The sequence below is a fragment of the Ciconia boyciana genome, chromosome 3, assembly GCF_034638445.1.
Source record: "Ciconia boyciana chromosome 3, ASM3463844v1, whole genome shotgun sequence".
NCBI classification, from domain to species: Eukaryota; Metazoa; Chordata; class Aves; order Ciconiiformes; family Ciconiidae; genus Ciconia; species Ciconia boyciana.
In genome coordinates this window covers 27,353,440-27,373,272 of record NC_132936.1, presented here as the reverse complement: position 1 = coordinate 27,373,272, position 19,833 = coordinate 27,353,440, and the positions used below count along the sequence as shown (strand labels likewise).

At 42.0% G+C, this 19,833-nt stretch overlaps 1 protein-coding gene across 1 annotated transcript in view; it reads right to left on the bottom strand.

Moving 5' to 3' along the window:
* Positions 1-19,833, bottom strand: part of TINAG (tubulointerstitial nephritis antigen) — a 57,123-nt gene that overhangs the window by 25,453 nt on the left and 11,837 nt on the right. Inside the window, exons 5-6 of the mRNA XM_072857810.1 lie at positions 7,502-7,625; positions 5,139-5,289 (exon numbers count right to left, since the gene is read on the bottom strand). Of these exons, the coding sequence (XP_072713911.1) occupies positions 5,139-5,289; positions 7,502-7,625 (275 nt within the window). The remainder of the gene's footprint in view (positions 1-5,138; positions 5,290-7,501; positions 7,626-19,833) is intronic.

The following is a 19,833-nucleotide window of genomic DNA, read 5'->3' as shown; positions in this document are numbered from 1 at the left end:
CACACTGGAGCTGTGAGGTAATCCAGACATGATGACTCATTCTGAACTAACAGTCACTTTTGAATCTTTTCACTAACCATAGTTTCTGCAGTCACGATTAACATAATTTAACAGCTCTCTGCTGAAACATGAGTTTGTACATGCTGAAGCATCAGCACAACAGTAAACATGAAAAACATTTCAAGGAGAAGACCTTGCCAGAAGGGTCATAGAAGTAAAACAGAAATAAATGTGAATGTGTTTATGTGCACGTATACATAACACATATACAAAAATACTACTAGGAGCAAGCAGCACCCAGGAAGAAGCAGCAAAAGTCTGCTGTGTGTTCATACATTCTTGGCAGAATTCATCTGAAGTCATGTTTATGTGTTCAATCTAATGAAAATTTGGGGGTTTTTAATTGTATTTATATGTTTGAATTGTGAGATAAGAACATAATCTAAAACATTCGATTATGTTATTAGCAAGTTGGCCAAAACTAATAACAATAATATCCTTATCATACCCTGCAACTGCTAAGAGCCCAAGGTACAAATCAGATCAAGCCTGATTAGAAGCAGTATTTGCATTCAAACGTGTAACCTTTTTACTATCTGAAAATAAAAAGTTTCTTCCTCATTCTTAAAGACTATAAGCTTTTCATTTCCCTTAGCAGATAAAATAGATGTTTTCAAACCACATTGATCCCTCAAAAATTATGGCTTGTAAGTGAAATGCCTAAAATTAATAATAATTATAAATAAAATACAGATTTATTCTTTAATTAATGGAGGAAGACAGAGAGAGTGAGTGAGAGTTAAACAGTGATTCAGCTCCACTTACAGCAGATTTCACTGTTAATTGGGTGCTCAGCGATTCTGAAAAGTCAGGTCTCAGCACTGGCCTAAACTCATTGAGCTTTATGGAAGTCTTACATTGACTTCACTGGGGTAGTTTAGGCCACCACTTGATTTTCCTGAAAATCTATCAAAAACTTGAGGTAAGCACACTTCAGAAATCAGAAAACCAGAAGCTTTAAAACAGCATTGAACACCTGCTGTGAAAATTTACAAGCCCACACAGAAAATCAATGTGCTTTCTCCCTATTTGCAGGGTATGGAGATAATGAAAAAAATGATTGCAATATACTGGCTCATAAAATAAAAGTCACCTGAAAGTGTGAGGAAGCAAGCACTATTTAACAGGGCTCATTCAAAAGACACTTCAGACTTTTATGCCATAAATTTCCATTTTTTTCATTGTCAAAGGTAAAGGGTTATGGATTGTGGGGTTTCAGCTGCAAAAATGATTCAATTATCAGTCCAGTGAATCAAAAATGTTAATTCTTTTTGTTTTTATACTATTTGCTCTTGGCCACTGTCAGAGACAAAGTATTGGGCTAGATGGACCCTTGCTCAGACCCAGCATAGAAGAACACAAGACCCAGTTCTTGTGTTCTTCCAATATCTGTCCTCACAGATATTTGGATATTTTCCTTAAGGTGTTTATTTGTGTCTGGAACTGTTGTTGGAAGAGGATTTGAAATATCATTTGAACATGAGGAAAGAAAATCAGGATTTAGAAATGTTGTTTATAAAAATAGGTAAGTGGATATATTTTCACGCATGGTACTTTGATGGCGAATTAATGATCGGGGGTAAGAATGGGTAGCAGGCAAAGGTCTGTAAGACCGCAGTGATGTTGTACACGTTGGAGCTGGCACCATGGGGAGAAGAAAGCTGGATGAAAGACAGAAAATAGTCTTGGACTGCGGAGATTTATCAGAGATCTAGATAGTCCAAAATTTTGTGATGGTTCTCACAACTGCCCTGCAGATCCTTTTCAGTCAGCTGCAAAAGGCTGGTGAATACCATGAGGCATCTCAGGTGACTGAGCAATAATGCAAGTACTTGGGACTTTGGAGGCAAAAAGACAGTTCACAAGTGTGCTCTGGTGAGCTGAGGTACCCTGTCTGTATGCTTCCAGGCTTGCATCAGTCAGAAAGCTTGCTCTGCACACTGCTTTCACACTGGTACTCTGGGGTCATTCAGGGACCAATCTTCTCACTTAAGGCATTTACACCAGCACGAACTCCTGTGTGGGTACAGCTAGGTTGGTAACAAAGTGCCTCATACAGCTTCAGCCTGCCTTGCTTTCCTTATAGAAATAAGCTAACTCTTGTATACTTAAACTGCCCCTGCAGAACAGGCTGCGTCACTAACCACACTGCTTCAGGTAAAAAAAAATACAGCTTTCTGGTATAGGAAGAATCTTATTATTATGGGCTCGTGGTGGTTATGCCCATACAGGGATAACAGTCAGAGGAAACAGAAGACTAGGAGGTTGTCCAACTGCTGCGTTCTTTAGGGCTTTTCCTCTAAAAACAGCTTGCTCCAACTGTTGTGGAGATAATACTCATTAAAATGGATCTCTTATCTTATCTACACTGGCAATTCTTGTGCTCCTGTCCTTAATATGGTAGGAAAGCAAACAGTCCAGTGCGAAAGAGTTGTATTTAGTCTCTTAAGAGCATGAGGTACTGATTAAAAGGAGCCTGTTATTCTAGTTACAGAAAAGTGTTGCTTAAAATGTTAAGCTATAACTTTCATTTCTTCATGAATTAAGCCTTTGCCTTTACCCCCATGAGGTGCTGAGGGGCCTTTGCTGAGTGGAATTCATTTCTGCCCACTGTAGTCACTCACCTAAAAGGTCTCCCACTCAAAACCTAGTTTAGTGTTTAAACCCTGAGACAGAAAGACAGAGGAACGCTCGATGTAAACTCTCCCCATAACAATACAAAATCCTTGTCAGATCATAAATAGTTCAGTACACTTGAAGAAAGCAGAATGATCGCTTTGTATACTGTGTTGGTGTGAATGACAGTGCTTTGGTCTTCACCTGGATCCCCAGGCTGCCATGACAACTATGACGTCTGATGCATCATGTCTGACATTCTTTTGCTCTTTACATGGTTTGTTTGTTTGTTTTTTAACTAAAATTAAAAGTTGACAGACAGCACACCTGAGATCTCTCTGTCTGTCAGTATCAGGTATATCAAAGACAGAGTAAGGGATGAGAGTGTATGAAAGTGAGAGGAAATAGATTTTGGTATGGAACAGGAAGTACAAAAAAAATTCTGATAATGTGAGAAAAAGCGGAATGTAATTATACAGTATATAAAATCTGGTTATTGCAAATTCTCCTGCAAGCCATTTCCAGGCACATGAAGTTCAAGGAGTTGACTGGGAACCAGCAGCACAGATTTACCATGGCAAATTATGCGTCACCATGATGAGATGATCCGATCATGATGAAATGACTGGCTCCATGGAGAATAAGACAAGCAGTGGATATAATTTACCTTAACTTCATCAACATCTTCAGCATCATCTCCTGTGGTGTTCTTCTAGTTTGTTGGACTAGATAAGCTGCTTACAAGGTCAGTAACTGAACTGGACTGGCATGCTGAAAGGTCGACAGTTCGAAGTGACTGGTGTCTGTTTACTAGTGGCATTCCTCAGGAGTCAACACGGTGGCAACACTGTTTTGTATCTCTGTTAACAATCTGGACAGTGGGACATAAGGCACCCTCAGTAAATTTGTGGAGGATGCCAAATTGGTGGGCAGTGATTAGTATGCAGGGCTGCCATTCAGAGCAACAGTAGGCTAGAGAAATGAGCTGGCAGAAACCTCATGAAGTTCAACAAAGGCAGAAGCCAAATCCTACCTCTGAGCCAGAACTGCCCATGCAGCAGTAGTGCCAGGGCACTGCCTGTGTAGAAAGCAGTTTCACAGAGAAGGACCTGGGGTCCTGATGAGCAGAAAATTGAACGTGGGTCAGCAGTGGGCCCTCTCAGCAAACGTGGACAATCAATACTGGGTTGTGTTAGCAAGAACATAGCCAAGACATTGTGAAAAGTGATTATTCCCCTCAAATTGTCACTGGAGAGGTTACATCTGGAGTACTGTGTTCAGTTATGGGATCCCCAGTAAAGAAACTGAAAAACTGAGTGAGTCCAGTGGAAGGCACTTAGGGCGCTGAAGCCTGTGCTATGCAAGGAGGGGCTGAGGCAGCTGGATTTGTTCAACCCAGAGAAGAGAAAGCTAAAAGAAGATCTAATTACTGTCTTCAACTACATAAGGAGAGGTCATAGAGGAGGCAGAACAAGACTTTTCTTGGGGATGCACAGTGAAAAGCTGAAAGGTACAAGTCACAAGTTGTACCAAGGAAAATGCTGATTAGATGTAAGAAAAAAATCTTTGACCACAAGAGTGGTCAAACAAAGTGACCTGCTCCAAGAAAGTTTGTGGACCCTCCATCCTTGAAGATACTCAAAATATGAACAGGGCCATGGCCTGAGCATCCTCATCTAATTTCAGAGTTAGTCATGCTTTGAGCAGAATGTTGGACTAGGTGACCTCTAAAAGTTCATTCCAACGTAAGTCATTCTGGAATTCTATAAATTATTATGTGTCATTTTAAAAAGCTTCTAACCGTTCATGTGGAGTTTGAGAGCTGTTAACTTTGCTTAGTCTGACCTGAAGGAAGAAGGATCTAGGTATAGTCCTTGCTAGAGTGTTGCATTCTGGCGCAAGCTTGGGATGGGATGATTACAATTTGTTGTATAGAAAGACAATGTTTGATCCTTTTGAATATTCAAAATGTTGTCTCATGCAACTGGCTGCTTACTCAAGGTTGTTTAACATGAAGAGCCTGTATCCCAAGAACCATAGAAGTTTTGAGTCCACTTATGGTATTGTCTTTGACATAAAAAAAATCCTTTCTTGTTTGTCTTTCTATTCAGAGACGATACCATTTTCCCCAGTTGTAGTACAGCTAATGACAACATCTAGATGTAATGAGGCTTAAATGGGAGCTACGTGGTTGCAGAATTTTCTCACTGAGAGCCCTCATTCAAAATAGTTTCACTTATTTCTTTGGGAATGCTTTGTAGTCCCTGTGCTTCATGAAGGTGACTTAAAGAAGGTGGAAATGAGAGAGAATGATAGTCTTGATGAAGTAATACAGTTAATCTGACCAAGGACAGAGCCTCTTTTTTTAAAGGTCAGAAATCATCACTGTAACACAAGCAACACTGTAAAGTAAGCAACTGGTTCAAGTTAAAATAATCTAAAGAGATAGATAAAATATTTACCCATGTGTTTTCAGATATCTCCAAGCACCATCAATACTTCCACCATTACAACCATGTTGATTCCTGGTATCACAAGAGATCAAATTCTGGGCGGAAAGGTTGTCTGTGATCTGACCCTTGGAATGAATTGCTATTCTATCTGCTGCAACGCCTGTTTTGAAATAAATTTTCCGTTATCAAAACCAAATAATTACTCACACCTTCACGCTGGTTATTGTGAAAGAGGGACTGAAATAAAACCTCAATATTTTCTATCTGTGCAGATATCTTTACAAAACAATACAGATATAAACTGTACAGACTTTCGCCAGAGAAGATTGTGAAACCAAAGCATAATGAGCAACTTTACTGTAATATTATAAATCCATAGATTTACTGGTTATCATAAAGTCCCACATATCTAAACATCAGATGAGGCATTTACATAATTTAGTCTGACAGTGCCTACCATGTTTGTAAATGCGTATTCATCTCTGGTTGACTTCAGCAGAAGATGCAAATACTCTCCCACCTCCCTGCACCTGAATCTCCAAATCTCTTTTCTTTCTTTTCTACCTTTCCTTCCCTTATGTGAGAAAAAAGAAAAGCAAAAATGAACAGTCCTATGAAGAAGAAAACTCAAGACTGAAAGTATGTATTGGTTTTACTGGAAAGAATATTTGGAAACGCTCATATTAATGTGTAAATGTGGGATTCATTGGACCTCCTTCCCTTATCACACAAAATTCTTCTTCTGAGATAGACACTTTAGATACCTGAACTCAATCAAACAGTCATAATTCTAAGTACTAATATATTTATGCACTGATTTAAAGGCAGGCTAGGTTAACTAAGTTGTAGGTGAAATTAAGCCACTTCTCCTTTCTTTAACAAGTGATAATGAAACAACTATTAAGCCCCAATCCCAGTCATTATCTGTGCTTAAATTATATTTTTATTATTGTTAGCCCTTCATTTTTGAACCTGAGAATAAAAAAAAAGAAATCCCTTGAAATCTAAAGCCCCATCAAAATCAACACTAACTTCAGTGAACTTTGGACAAGACTTCAGAAGAGTGAATCTGCTGATGGCAGCTGACAAGGACTGTGTTTTGTGCTTTTGTGAGGTGTCACATGATAATGAATTTATTTTCATAGGTGTAAAATCTCTTTACTGAAGAGTTTTGGAATACTTATAGGAATTACTCATGATAAGAAAAAATGATACAGCAGTGCTTTACAGCTTTACAGCTATTCACTGAGCAACAATTAATCTTACAAAGAAGGGTTCAAAATTCAGATTGAAAATATTAGATGCACCTAAACAACATGGGAAGGTATCTCATAATATTTAGCATTGAAATTAATTATGTCAATTAAAATAAAAAGATTCACTTATGAAAGGTAAAATTTAGACTGAATATCTGGAAAGTCTTTCCCTCAGTGAGCTCTATTCATCTCTGCAGTAATCTGTCAGGAGAGCTGTTAGAAGCTCTCTTGGTTTTCTCTTTTACACTGGAGAAGACATATTGGTAATAGAGTGTGTTCAGTCTGGGTTTGGCAGGGAGCTGGGATTAACTGACCTAGATTCTCCTTTCCTTCTCTTACTGCTGTGATTTAAAAAAGCGGTTGCAGAAACCTGCACCTGTGAGGACCCACTGGCTGGATCAAGTCATAAAGATTGTGTGCATAATTTTTTTCTCTACCTTTATACATCCCAGTATGTACTGAGATTTATTAGCATGAGAAAAATGAATGTAACTGATCACTGTAGCTTCTTTGGAGAAAGTGACACCAACACTTGTGTCCATTTTTCATAAAACCAGAGGTTGTAGCACATGAGGTTGAATTGCATTACTGACATTTCTTTGCTTACAGATTTGAAAATAGTTTCTTCCACAAATATCTGAGCAGTTTCAGGGTTTTCGTCTCATAAAATTATTGAAAAGATTATACTTTATTTACTTGAATAGCAAGGATTGGACAATGGCAAATGCAAAAATACATAAATACATATAAAAAAATAAAGCCTACCTGTCTTAAGCTTTCAAGTCAAGCATGTAGTTGTGCAAGAAAAGGATGCAGATTTTTTAAAAGTTACCAGTTACGATAAAGTGCATTAGTCAATTCATTTTCTATTTTCTGTCACCAAAAAATCTCCCTATGTTACACAGACTTATGAAAAACAAACAGCTCTACAGCTTAGATTGACTTTTTAAGCCTTTGGGATAACTTAGAGGGAAAGCTGTAGCAATTTTAAATACTCCTATTTACTGATAAAAAGTGAACAGCAAGCTGAAAATATTTCATTACTAATCACAACAAATTTTCATCACACAACAAACATGAATGATATTTTTTAAAGGAGAAAAGAATTAATATTACTTGCAGTTGAAAAAGCCCAGGATGCTCCACAGTTTCGTTGATCCAGAGGATCATGAATCCACTCAGGCCATGCATAAGTGGCTGCAAAAAATGCAGGAAATTTTTCTTCTGGAAGTGAGTTTCCCTAAAACAAAATGTAGGAGATCTGTATATGCTTCAATTCCTAATTTTGTTTTAAATTTTACCCTAATTTTGTTTTTAAAATTCTTAATCTTTAAATTGAGGAAACCTAAAGCATTGGCACCTGTGGCTTCCCGAGCATCCCTGTGGTGGTTACCCTGTGGCTGGGTGCTGTGGACCCCCTGAGAGCAGGGGGGTTCTGGCACTTCACTAGCTGAGCTGGAAAGCTGAGCTCCACAACTGCCAACCTGAATAGCCTGTCCAGTTTCCCTCTGATTTCTCTCTCAAACAACAATTCCCTATGAAACATGTTAATTATGACTCAGTCAGCATTTTTGGAAAGAAAAGCCTTCTGCTACAAATAGCAGTGAAGTTAGCTACCTGTTACCCTATTCTCCTTGACACATGGCTGTAGCTAGGAAATTTTAGTTACCGTGGAGGAGGCATCAGTACAGTGTATCATTGATTTGTCTTTTACACAGAGATTTTTCAATATCTCCAGCACTTATTCTCAAAGGAAAATCAGTGATTTTCCTTCTGCTTTGCAATCTGATGCTGAGTTGATGAGAATTCATGACCTGATCACTAAAGCCATTTGGACAGCCATTTTTGGCATCTTCATCCCTCAGCCTTAATTTATGTCCTCCAAGATTTGCACAAATATCCACATATGCAAGAACCATCTGGTACAGCTGCTAAAAATCTGCTCTGTGTTCAACATATCAAAACCATTGACCCATTTTTTTTTTACTGTTGAACTTTATGGAATGATTGCTTATGCTGTGCAGGGAAATAGGAATGGCCACACAGAATTGCAATATTAGTCTACCCAGTCTATCAGTTTGTCTCAAACAGTTGTTGATAACATCTGTTCCAGGGGAAAATAAAATATACAAAATATGATAACCTGTTCCTAAGCAAAACATTCCCTGATGCTTCTTTCTTATAAGCAGGCTCATACCCTGAAGCACAATGGCTTCTATCCTGTTCAAATTCCTTTATTTTACTTCAGTTTACTTAGTCTTCTATTCTGGGTGTCCCTGCTGCACCATTTTCCTAAATTGCTTACGTGACTTATAAGACTACAAACCTTTTCCTAAGATAATTTAAACATTTGAGGCCAGTTCTTTCAAGCTATTTCAGGACTCTTTGGGGAACTGAACTTTACCACTTTGGCAGTATCCAGATCATTTTGTTGCATACATTGGGAAACAGCGGTGCCTCCACCCAGCTTTACACCTGGATTTCCCACAGAAAACCCATGGTTGAGAAAAAGTGGGTAAGGAAAAAAGAAGCTTGTACCTCAGGTCTGTATCTGACATTAGAATGGGATACAGCCCCAACAGACAGATTGATACAGTCTGTGCATATGCCTAGACCCAGTAACTCTCAAGTGCTTCTAGGTTCACTATGTTAGATGCAGGCTGCGAGTCCTAAATAACATTAAAGTGTCCTGCAAGCTGTTAAGTCACTTAAGTGCTTTTGAAAGTTTTACCTCCACCCATAACAAGCCAGTAATCTTTTAAATCTTGCTAAAATATTAATCTCAATATTTTGATTAATCACTTTCAAAAGTCTGCTTTTTCAAAAGCTTGTTAGATACATGGGACTTGCAACCTCAAATGATATACAGAAAGCAATAGCTAATTTAAAGAATATCTTGCTAAATTATCATTATGTTCATTATTAATGAGCAAGCACAAGCACAAGATTTACTTTGGAGATGAATCATACAGGCGAAATCCCAGACAAATATCATTTCTTTTACATGGTAAGACTGCTCACTATCAACCAGTAAACAAGCAAAATTTGGCAAAGGTTGTTTAGCACACTTATGTGGGCAATGACTGCTTACAATGCTACATATGAGGCAGTTGAGAAAAGCAAAATTCTAAATAGATCTTTGGTCTGAGACAATGGGTTACTTTACGTATTCCTAAACTACTGCCAATGTATTTAATAGCCTCATATTGTAAATCCCAGAGCAAATCCCTCATTAACCCTCAGCCTTGTCATTTAGAAATGCAGGATTGACCTGTAGCCAGAAACATTATCTTCTTGTCTGAGAAATTGCTACCCTGCTATTGAGGAGCACTGGTGTTCTGTGACAAATAGTAAGTCTAGACAATTGTTTCTCAACGTATGCTCTATGGACCAGCATCAGACAGCACAGTGCAATCAGCAAAATGACTGGCAAACTATTTTTAAACCTTCATATGTATTCTCTGCAGTGAAGCTAGCAGTCTGGCCAAAGCAGGAAAGTGGGTATAAAAGAACACTTGTACTTCAGCTATGACTTCTTCAGAAAAGTTAGATGGCCCATCAGAGAAAAAAGGCTGAAGATTACAAGATTACTGAAGTTGCAAATGTGGAAATAGTTTTTCTGAGGGAAAGCAATATTTCTTTTTAATGTAGGAAAAAAGTTCTGGATATCACTTGTTTTGTGAAGACAAAATGGGCATGCATGACCTTCAGTTTGCAAGAGGGAGATCTACAACTGCTGAACTTTTTTACAACAGGAACAGCTGGTGTACTTTGTATACCTTCACACTGTCTTTATGAGTTCTTTGATACTTTATCCAATATGGTGCCTTATTACTAAACTATGTATTCCATTGTCTTGTAAGATGGCACTTAGGCAAGCACCTTGTTGCCAGCAGGTGCAGACCCCACCATTGCAATGTACCTCTTGCCGGAACGTGTACTGACAGAATAACACCAAACGTGTATCACAATGTGTTTTAAAGGTGTGGTGGTGATTTTTGTGCTACATAGAACTTCAAGAATTAAGTTCTTGAGGAAGTTCTTGAAGTTCTTGAAGTTCTTGAGTGATAGTTCACTATCTCCTGCAGTGAGTAAACACTTTCAAAATGCCTTCTCAGATAACACACATGACACTATTGGGAGCTTCAGCTTTTCAGGAGTCACAACAGCTTTAGTGGTATATTTAGATGTCGGTCTATGTTCAAGTCTAGCCATACTCTGCAGCAGAGGGTCCTCAGTTCAGATTTAGTTCTTGGTCCATATCATTGACTTTTAGGTATTCTAATGTGCCATCATGTTAAACTACCCTTGCAGACATAAGCATCACCTTATTGAGCAGGTACAGCCTTTTAATACCAGAGCTTTTACAAGCTCTATGAGCAACTTCAAGAAGTTTGTGTTTTCGCTAGGATAAAATATAGCTGTGTCACACCATTTAATTTGAAGTAATGTTATGAAGCTATATTTGTAGTTGGATATGTCAGTCAAAGAAACAACTAAAAAGCCTCTACTCCACAACCAAACTTTTCAACATTGCTGAGAACTAAGACTCTGCCGTAGATGTAAAGTCATTAACACAGAAGGGTTTTACTTTCTGGAATCTTTTTTTCCATGCAATTGAGTAAGGTGCCTCTTCTACACAAAAATGCTTTTCTCAAACATCCCCAAAAGACAGTAGAAAATAATCAGAACAGCTGGCCCTGAGGTACCAGAAACTGTCATTTATTCCCTAAATAGTAGACCAGTAGCATGCTGAAGAAATGGGTTTTATTTTAAGTAAAAAAAAAGTTGTATTTAATGAATGGGTAGCTATGGTTTTCTTTCTACATTAGCAAAGCTACCAGGTTTTAATAAGGTCAGCACAAGATAGAGCCAAAATCTCCTGCACACTAATTGTAGCATTTTTATCAACTAAATATATTACTTTGGGCAAATGACTTTCAGTTTTCTCACTTGCAAAATGGGAAAGGCAATAATAATCCCAGAGAATGCATGAATATTTAATTAGTGCCCGTTTATGCACAGTAAGTAACTAGTACCTTGGCCTGCAGGTGAATTAGTACTCCACAAAGTCACTTAAAAGTCAAGCCATTAAAGTTTGGAGAATGTCTCTGAAAAATATTAAAAACTCATTATTTCTGAATTTCGTCATTCGTATCTTTTTACTCTCTTCTGAGCTGTCACCTAGTTACAGGTGAAGCTTAATGGAAACACTGTCATGAAAACTCACTTGTTTTTTATCACTTACTTAGGACTTTGTAAATGTGTTAGTATGCTTCACAAAATATCAGTGACAGAAAATTATTCATGGAAGGCAAAGCAGGAGCAAGTGTCTCTGAAAATCTGGTAAGAAACTTACCTTAAAAAGTGTCTGAAAGTTAACTCCATGGCTACTGTTGGTTTTCCAATTAGAAGAATATGTTGATGTACCCCTGGTGAGCCCAATCCATGCTATGAAATTGCTGGATTGTACAGTGATGATAGATATGGAGCTGGCTATGAGTGAACAAAACTTTTTTTTTTGGTATGTTTTTGCAAGTATTAAAATGTGACAGGAAATTTCCCGAGGCAGAACAACGACACTGAAGAGATTATGTTCTTCTGGAAAACTATAGAAGGGGATGGAATCAGGGAGATTTGGAGCTTCACAGGAAGATTCAGAGAAAAATATTTTTGCATCAAGACTAGTTAAGACAGAAACCACTGGGGTAAGAGCAAGAAAGTTCTAATAATTCTGAAGAGAAGCCGTAGGTAGGAGACGGGCTCATGTACAATTCAGAGCAATTTTCTGCAAGCTCAGAAAATTCTCCAGAAGCTGAGAAAGTCATACAGATATTCTTATTTTATATTTTTAGCTTTTGTAAGTAGATAGAAAGATTTCTTGGCATCTTGTGCAAAGCTTGTGCTTCCAGCAACATGTAGGACTTCCTGAGGGCTAAATGCATGAATGTGCAAAGCTGGATTTCTGGACAAGAATGCATTGAAGCTCCTCGGGTGTCTGGCAGGGCCAAAGGTAGTTGGGTTGTGGCTCACAGATTTTGTAAAAAGATAGCAGATAGAGAAAATATGCCTGAGAAATGTATCAGTGGAACAAAGGCCATAAGTAGCGTAGCAGTCAAAGCAGCCACAGGAAGTTTAATGCCCATGATCCAATAGGCTGGACATAATGCAGGACCAATGAGTGACCAGCTACCCCAAACTGAATGGAAAAGAGAAAACTTCGTAAAGAATTTCTTCTAACCTTCTGTCCTGGTTTCAGCCGGGACAGAGTTAATTTTCTTTCTAGTAGCTGATATAGTGCTGTGTTTTGGATTTAGGATGAGAATAATGTTGATAACATTATGACATGATTACAGAGTCGATTACGTTATGTTATTACGTTATGTTACGTTATTACAATTACGTTACATGATTACATTAACATGATTACAGAGTTGAGCTAGGGGATACTGAGGCAATAGGAGCCAAGAGGGAAATGCCAGTGAAACGCCTCAAAGCACACAAGGGGTGTTCTTCTGTGAAGGAAACACGGACGACAGCCCAGCTGAAGTGCTTCTACACCAATGCATGCAGCATGGGCAACAAGCAGGAGGAGTTGGAAGCCATTGTACATCAGGAAAACTATGATATGGTTGCCATCACGGAAACGTGGTGGGATGACTCGCACAACTGGAGTGCGGCGATGGATGGCTATAAACTCTTCAGGAGGGATAGGCGAGGCAGGAGAAGTGGTGGGGTAGCCCTATACATCAGGGAGTGTCTGGATAGTTTAGAGCTCGATGATGATGATGATAGGGTGGAGTGTCTATGGGTAAGAATCAGGGGGAAGGCCAACAAGGCAGATATTGTGGTGGGAGTCTGTTACAGACCACCCAACCAGGATGAGGAGACTGACGAACTATTCTATAAGCAGCTGGGAGAAGCATCACGATCGCTAGCCCTTGTTCTTGTGGGGGACTTCAGCCTGCCGGATGTCTGCTGGAAATACAATACAGCAGAGAGGCAACAGTCTAGGAGGTTCCTGGAGTGTGTGGCAGATAACTTCCTGACACAGCTGGTGAGTGAGCCAACTAGGGAAGGTGCCCCGCTGGACCTCTTGTTCACGAACAGAGAAGGACTTGTGAGCCATGTGATGGTTGGAGGCCATCTTGGGCAGAGTGATCACGAAATGATAGGGTTTTTGATACGTGGAGAAGCGGCGAGGGGGTTCAGCAAAACTGCCACCTTAGACTTCCGGAGGGCAGACTTTGGCCTGTTTAGGAGACTGGTTGACAGAGTCCCCTGGGAGGCAGCCCTAATGGGCAAAGGAGTCCAGGAAGGCTGGACATTCTTTAAGGAGGAAGTCCTAAAGGCACAAGAGCAGGCTGTCCCCAGCTGCCAAAAGACGAGCCGGCGGGGAAGACGACCGGCCTGGCTGACTAGAGAGCTCTGGCTCAAACTCAGGAAAAAAAGGAGAGTCTATGACCTCTGGAAGAAAGGGAAGGCAACTCAGGAGGACTACAAAGGTGTAGCAAGGCTGTGCAGGAAGAAAATTAGACGGGCCAAAGCTGAGATAGAGCTCAATCTGGCTGCTGCTGTAAAAGACAACAAAAAATACTTCTTCAAATACATTAGCAGCAAAAGGAGAGCTAAGGAGAATCTCCAGCCCCTAGTAGATGGGGGAGGGAACACAGTGACCAAGGATGAGGAAAAGGCTGAGGTACTTAATGCCTTCTTTGCCTCAGTCTTTAATAGTAGGGCCAATTGTTCTCTGGGTACCCAGCCCCCGGCATTGGAAGATAGGGACGGGGACCAGAATGGAGCCCCCATAATCCAGGGGGAAATGGTTAGTGACCTGCTGCACCACTTAGACATTCACAAGTCTCTGGGGCCTGATGAGATCCACCCGAGAGTACTGAAGGAACTGGCAGATGTGCTCACCAAGCCCCTTTCCATCATTTACCAGCAGTCCTGGCTAACTGGGGAGGTCCCTGCTGACTGGAGATCAGCTAATGTGACGCCCATCTTCAAGAAGGGCCGGAAGGAGGACCAGGGGAACTACAGGCCTGTCAGCCTGACCTTGGTAAAGGGAAAGCTGATGGAGCAGATCATCCTGAGTGCCATCACACGGCATGTAGAGAATAACCAAGGGATCAAGCCCAGCCAGCGTGGGTTCAGGAAAGGCAGGTCCTGCTTGACCAATCTGTTCTCCTTCTACGACAAGGTGACCCGCCTAGTAGATGAGGGGAAGGCTGTGGATGTTGCCTATCTAGACTTCAGTAAAGCCTTTGACACGGTTTCCCACAGCATTCTCCTGGAGAAACTGGCTGCTCATGGCTTGGATGGGTGTACACTTTGCTGAGTAAAGAACTGGCTGGATGGCCGGGCCCAAAGAGTGGTGGTGAATGGAGTTTACTCCAGTTGGCAGCCGGTCACAAGCGGTGTTCCCCAGGGCTCTGTGTTGGGGCCAGTTCTGTTTAATATCTTTATCAATGATCTGGATGAAGGGATCGAGTGCACCTTCAGTAAGTTTGCAGATGACACCAAGCTGGGTGGGAGTGTTGATCCGCTTGAGGGTAGGAAGGCTCTACAGAGGGACCTGGACAGGCTGGATCAATGGGCCGAGGTCAATTGTATGAGGTTTAACAAGGCCAAGTGCAAGGTCCTGCACTTGGGCCACAGCAACCCCATGCAACGCTACAGGCTTGGGGAAGAGTGTCTGGAAAGCTGCCAGGCAGAAAAGGACCTGGGGGTGTTGGTTGACAGCTGCCTGAATATGAGCCAGCAGTGTGCCCAGGTGGCCAAGAAGGCCAATGGCATCCTGGCTTGTATCAGAAATAGTGTGGCCAGCAGGAATAGGGAAGTGATCGTGCCCCTGTAGTTGGCACTGGTGAGGCCGCACCTCGAATACTGTGTTCCGTTTTGGGCTCCCCACTACAAGAGAGACATTGAGGTGCTGGAGCATGTCCAGAGAAGGGCAACGAAGCTGGTGAAGGGTCTAGAGCAGAATTCTAATGAGGAGCAGCTGAGGGAAGTGGTGTTGTTTAGCCTGGAGAAAAGGAGGCTGAGGGGAGACCTTATCGCTCTCTACAACTACCTGAAAGGAAGTTGTAGAGAGGTGGGGATCTGTCTCTTCTCCCAGGTAACAAGTGATAGGACAAGAGGAAATGGCCTCAAGTTGCACCAGGGGAGGTTTAGATTGGGTATTAGGAAATTTTACTTCACTGAAAGGGTTGTCAAGCATTGGAACAGGCTGCCCAGGGAAGTGGTTGAGTCGCCATCCCTGGAGGTATTTCAAAGACGTTTGGATGAGGTGCTTAGGGACATGGTGTAGTGGTGGACTTGGTAGTGTTAGGTTTATGGTTGGACTCAATGATCTTAAAGGTCTTTTCCAACCTATATGATTCTGTGATTCTGTGATAACACACTGATGTTTTAGTTGTTGCAAAGTAGTGCTAACACTAGTCAAGGACTTTTCAGCTTCCCATGCTCTGCCAGGTGCACAAGAAGCTGGGAGGGGGCACAGCCAAGACAGCTGACCCAAACTGGCCAAAGGGCTATTCCATACCATATGGTGTCATACTCAGTATATAAACTGGAGGGAGTTGGCCAGGGGGCAGTGATCGCTGCTCGGGGACTGGCTGGACTTTGGTCAGCGGGTGGTGAGCGGTTGCATAATTTATTTTTTGCCTGGGTTTTGTTCCTCTCTCTCTCTCTCACTGTTTTCCTTTTCATTACAATAATTTATTATTATTATTATCCAATTATTAAACTGTTCTTATCTCAACCCATGAGTTTTCTTACTTTTTCTCTTCCAATTGTCTCCCCCATCCCACTGCGGGGGGGGAGGGTGAGCGAGCGGCTGCATGGTGCCTGGTTGCCAACTGGGGCTAAACCACGACAGTCCTTTCTGGCACCCAAAGTGGGGCATGAAGGGTTTGAGATAGTAACAGCTTAACCAGAGCTTGTTAAGGAATTTATATCTGTTAACAGTTGCAGGTCACAGTATTGATTCATCTGTTCGTGATATTGGTTTATTTGATCTGCACCATGCTCATTTTTTTGCTGTATATGTTAAAGATCAGTTTTGGTTTTTGCAGTTTGCTGTGCTCTGCAGTGATTAGTGATGTTTTGCCTGGGAGGTTTGTTATTAAAACACTGTCCTTGAGCTTAACCTGGTATTTAGGCTTTGTACTGAAGCCATTACTGTACATCAGATACCACCTCGTGAAGACAATTAGCAATTATACTTCCTCTGAGAGGTATTTTATGGAGGAAATACAGAACGGCACCTTTGCTGCCTTCTTCTATGATGTTTCCTCCTTCATTACAGTAACTTTTCAGTATTTTGAACATCCTTGGGTAGTTAAGATACTTCTATTGGTATTTCTTGGGAATATTGGTTCAGTTTTGTCTAAGGTTAATAAGCAATTTAAGAATATCATCCAGAGACCTGCCCCAAGGCTGGATAGTTATGAGTGGCAGGGTGTGTGGGATAGCATGGGCAAATGCCTAGGACAGTGGGAACCTCCAACGTTTTGGAACTTCACCCCTGAACAAGTGCAGAATCCTGAAAAAATTAGTAGAATATTTGGGAAAAAAGTATGCTGCCACCCTGACAACTCTAGGGAGACACAAATCACTGCAATGTTCTGGGGCCTGGCCCATGCCTACCGAGCCCTGTTCAACACTATTCAGTACCCCACAAGGGGAAGAGAAGGTCTCTGGATCTGATGACAAAACGACAGACACCATGGCTACTCCAACAGCTACTCCAACCCCGGTGACAGGTGCTGTGACTACTCCAACCCCAGCGACAGGCACTTCAGCTGAACCAGAGAACCAATCCATGCTAGTATCAGTCACACCTGTACACAAGAAGAAATCTTGTAAGCGAAAGTCAGCTTGTTTAGAAATGAAAGAAGAAAAAGCAGGGCCATCATGAGGAGAGAAGGAGAAAGAGGAAGAACTCATAAACGAGAGAGAAACCACCCAATCCCTATCCCTGAGTGAGCTGCGAGATATCTGCAAAGATTTCAGCCATAATCCAGGCAAGCACATTGTCACCTGGCTGCTCTGATGCTGGGTTAACTGGGCCAGTAGCCTGGAATTAGAGGGTAAGGAAACCAAACAGCTGGGATCCCTTTTTAGGGAAGGGGGCATTGACAAAGCAATTGGAAAAGGGGCACCAGCCCTCAGCCTCTGGAGGTGACTCCTGTCAGCTATGAAGGAAAGGTATCCCTTCAAGGAAGATGTTATATATCGCCCAGGTAAATGGACCACCATGGAGAGAGGTATCCAGTACCTGAGGGAATTAGCCATGCTGGAGGTGATTTATGGTGACCTGGACAATGAGCAGTTATCCAAAGTTCCAGATAAAGTCTGGTGCACACGACCCATGTGGTAGAAGTTGGTATGGAGCACACCAGCATCATATGCCAACTCACTGGCAGTAATGACCTGGAAAAATGAAGAGCGACCAATGGTGGATGAAGCAGCTGGCCAGCTCCGGGAATACAAAGAAAGTATCTCTTCCTCCCTCGTCTCAGCTGTGGAGAAACCGTTGCAGGAGGTCCAGCAACTCAAAGAGGACAGGTCCTACTCTCCACTTTTATAGACCAGTATCTCAGCTATTAGGAGTCAGCGTTCTTCTGGGCACCCTGTGTTTTTACCTGTATGACCACAGAGAGGACATGAGGAAGTGGGATGGAAAACCCACCTCGGCCCTAGACGCATGGGTATGTGAGTTGCAAGGAATAACAATTAGAAAAGGAGGTTCTTCCAGGAAAATTGCTGCTCCAGTTTCCAGTGGGAAGTTCCCCAGATAGAGTAAAAGGGCTGATCTTACTCCTGAGCTTAATAAATGAACTTCTGATTCATATTTTCAAGAAGTGGGTGGTGAATACTATGACCAGAACTAGAGGGGCCCTGCCTCCAGCCAGCTGGAGGAAAGGGACAACCAGGTTTACTGGACTGTGTGGATTCGATGGCCTGGTACATCAGACCCACAGGAGTATAAGGCTCCAGTAGACACCGGTGCACAGTGTACCCTAATGCCATCAAGCTATACAGGGGCAGAACCCATCTGTATTTCTGGAGTGACAGGGGGATCCCAACAGCTGACTGTATTGGAGGCCAAAGTGAGCCTAACAGGGAAGGAGTGGCAAAAGCACCGCATTGTGACTGGCCCAGAGGCTCCATGTGTCCTTGACATAGACTACCTCAGGAGAGGGTATTTCAAGGACCCAAAAGGGTACCGGTGGGCTTTTGGTATAGCTGCCTTGGAGACGGAGGAAATTAAACAGCTGTCTACCTTGTCTGGTCTCTCAAAAGACCCTTCTGTTGTGGGGTTGCTGAGGGTCAAAGAACAGGTGCCAATTGCTACCACAATGGTGCACCAGCAGCAATATCACACCAACAGAGACTCTCTGACTCCCATCCATAAGCTGACTCATTGACTGGAGAGCCAAGGAGTGATCAGCAAGACTCACTCACCCTTTAACAGTCCCATATGGCCAGTGCAAAAGTCTAACAGAGAGTGGAGACTGACAGTAGACTATTGTGGCCTGAACAAAGTCACATCACCACTGAGTGCTGCTGTGCTGGACATGATGCTAGAACTTCAATAAGAACTGGAGTCAAAGGCAGCCAAGTGGTATGCTACAACTGATATCACTAATGCATTTTTCTCAATCCCTTTGGCAGCAGAATTCAGACCACAGTTTGCTTTCACTTGGAGGGGCATTCAGTACACTCGGAATCGACTGCCCCAGGGGTGGAAACACAGCCCTACCATTTGCCATGGACTGATCCAGATGGCACTGGAACAGGGTGAGGCTCCGGAACACTTGCAATACATTGATGATATCATCATGTGGGGCAACACAGCAGAAGTTGTTTTTGAGAAAGGGAAGATAATAGTCCAAATCCTTCTGAAAGCCGGTTTTGCCATAAAACAAAGTAAGGTCAAGGGACCTGCACAGGAGATCCAGTTGTTAGGAAAAAAATAGCGAGATGGACGTCAACAGATCCCAATGGATGTGATCAATAAAAGAACAGCCATGTCTTCACCAATGAACAAAAGGGAAACACAAGCTTTATGCGTTGTGGGATTTTGGAGAATGCATATTCCAAATTACAGTCTGATTGTAAGCCCTCTCTACCAAGTGACACGGAAGAAGAATGATTTCAAATGGGGCCCTGAGCAACGACAAGCCTTTGAACAAACTAAAGGGGAGATGGTTCATGCAGTAGCCCTTGGGCCAGTCTGGGCAGGGCAAAATGTAAAAAATGTGCTCTACATGGTGGCCGGGGAGAATGGCCCTGCCTGGAGCCTCTGGCAGAAAGCACCAGAGGAGACTCGAGGTCGACCCCTAGGGTTTTGGAGTTGGGGATACAGAGGATCTGAGGCCTGCTATAGTCCAACTGAGAAAGAGACATTGGCAGCATATGAAGGGGTTTGAGCTGCT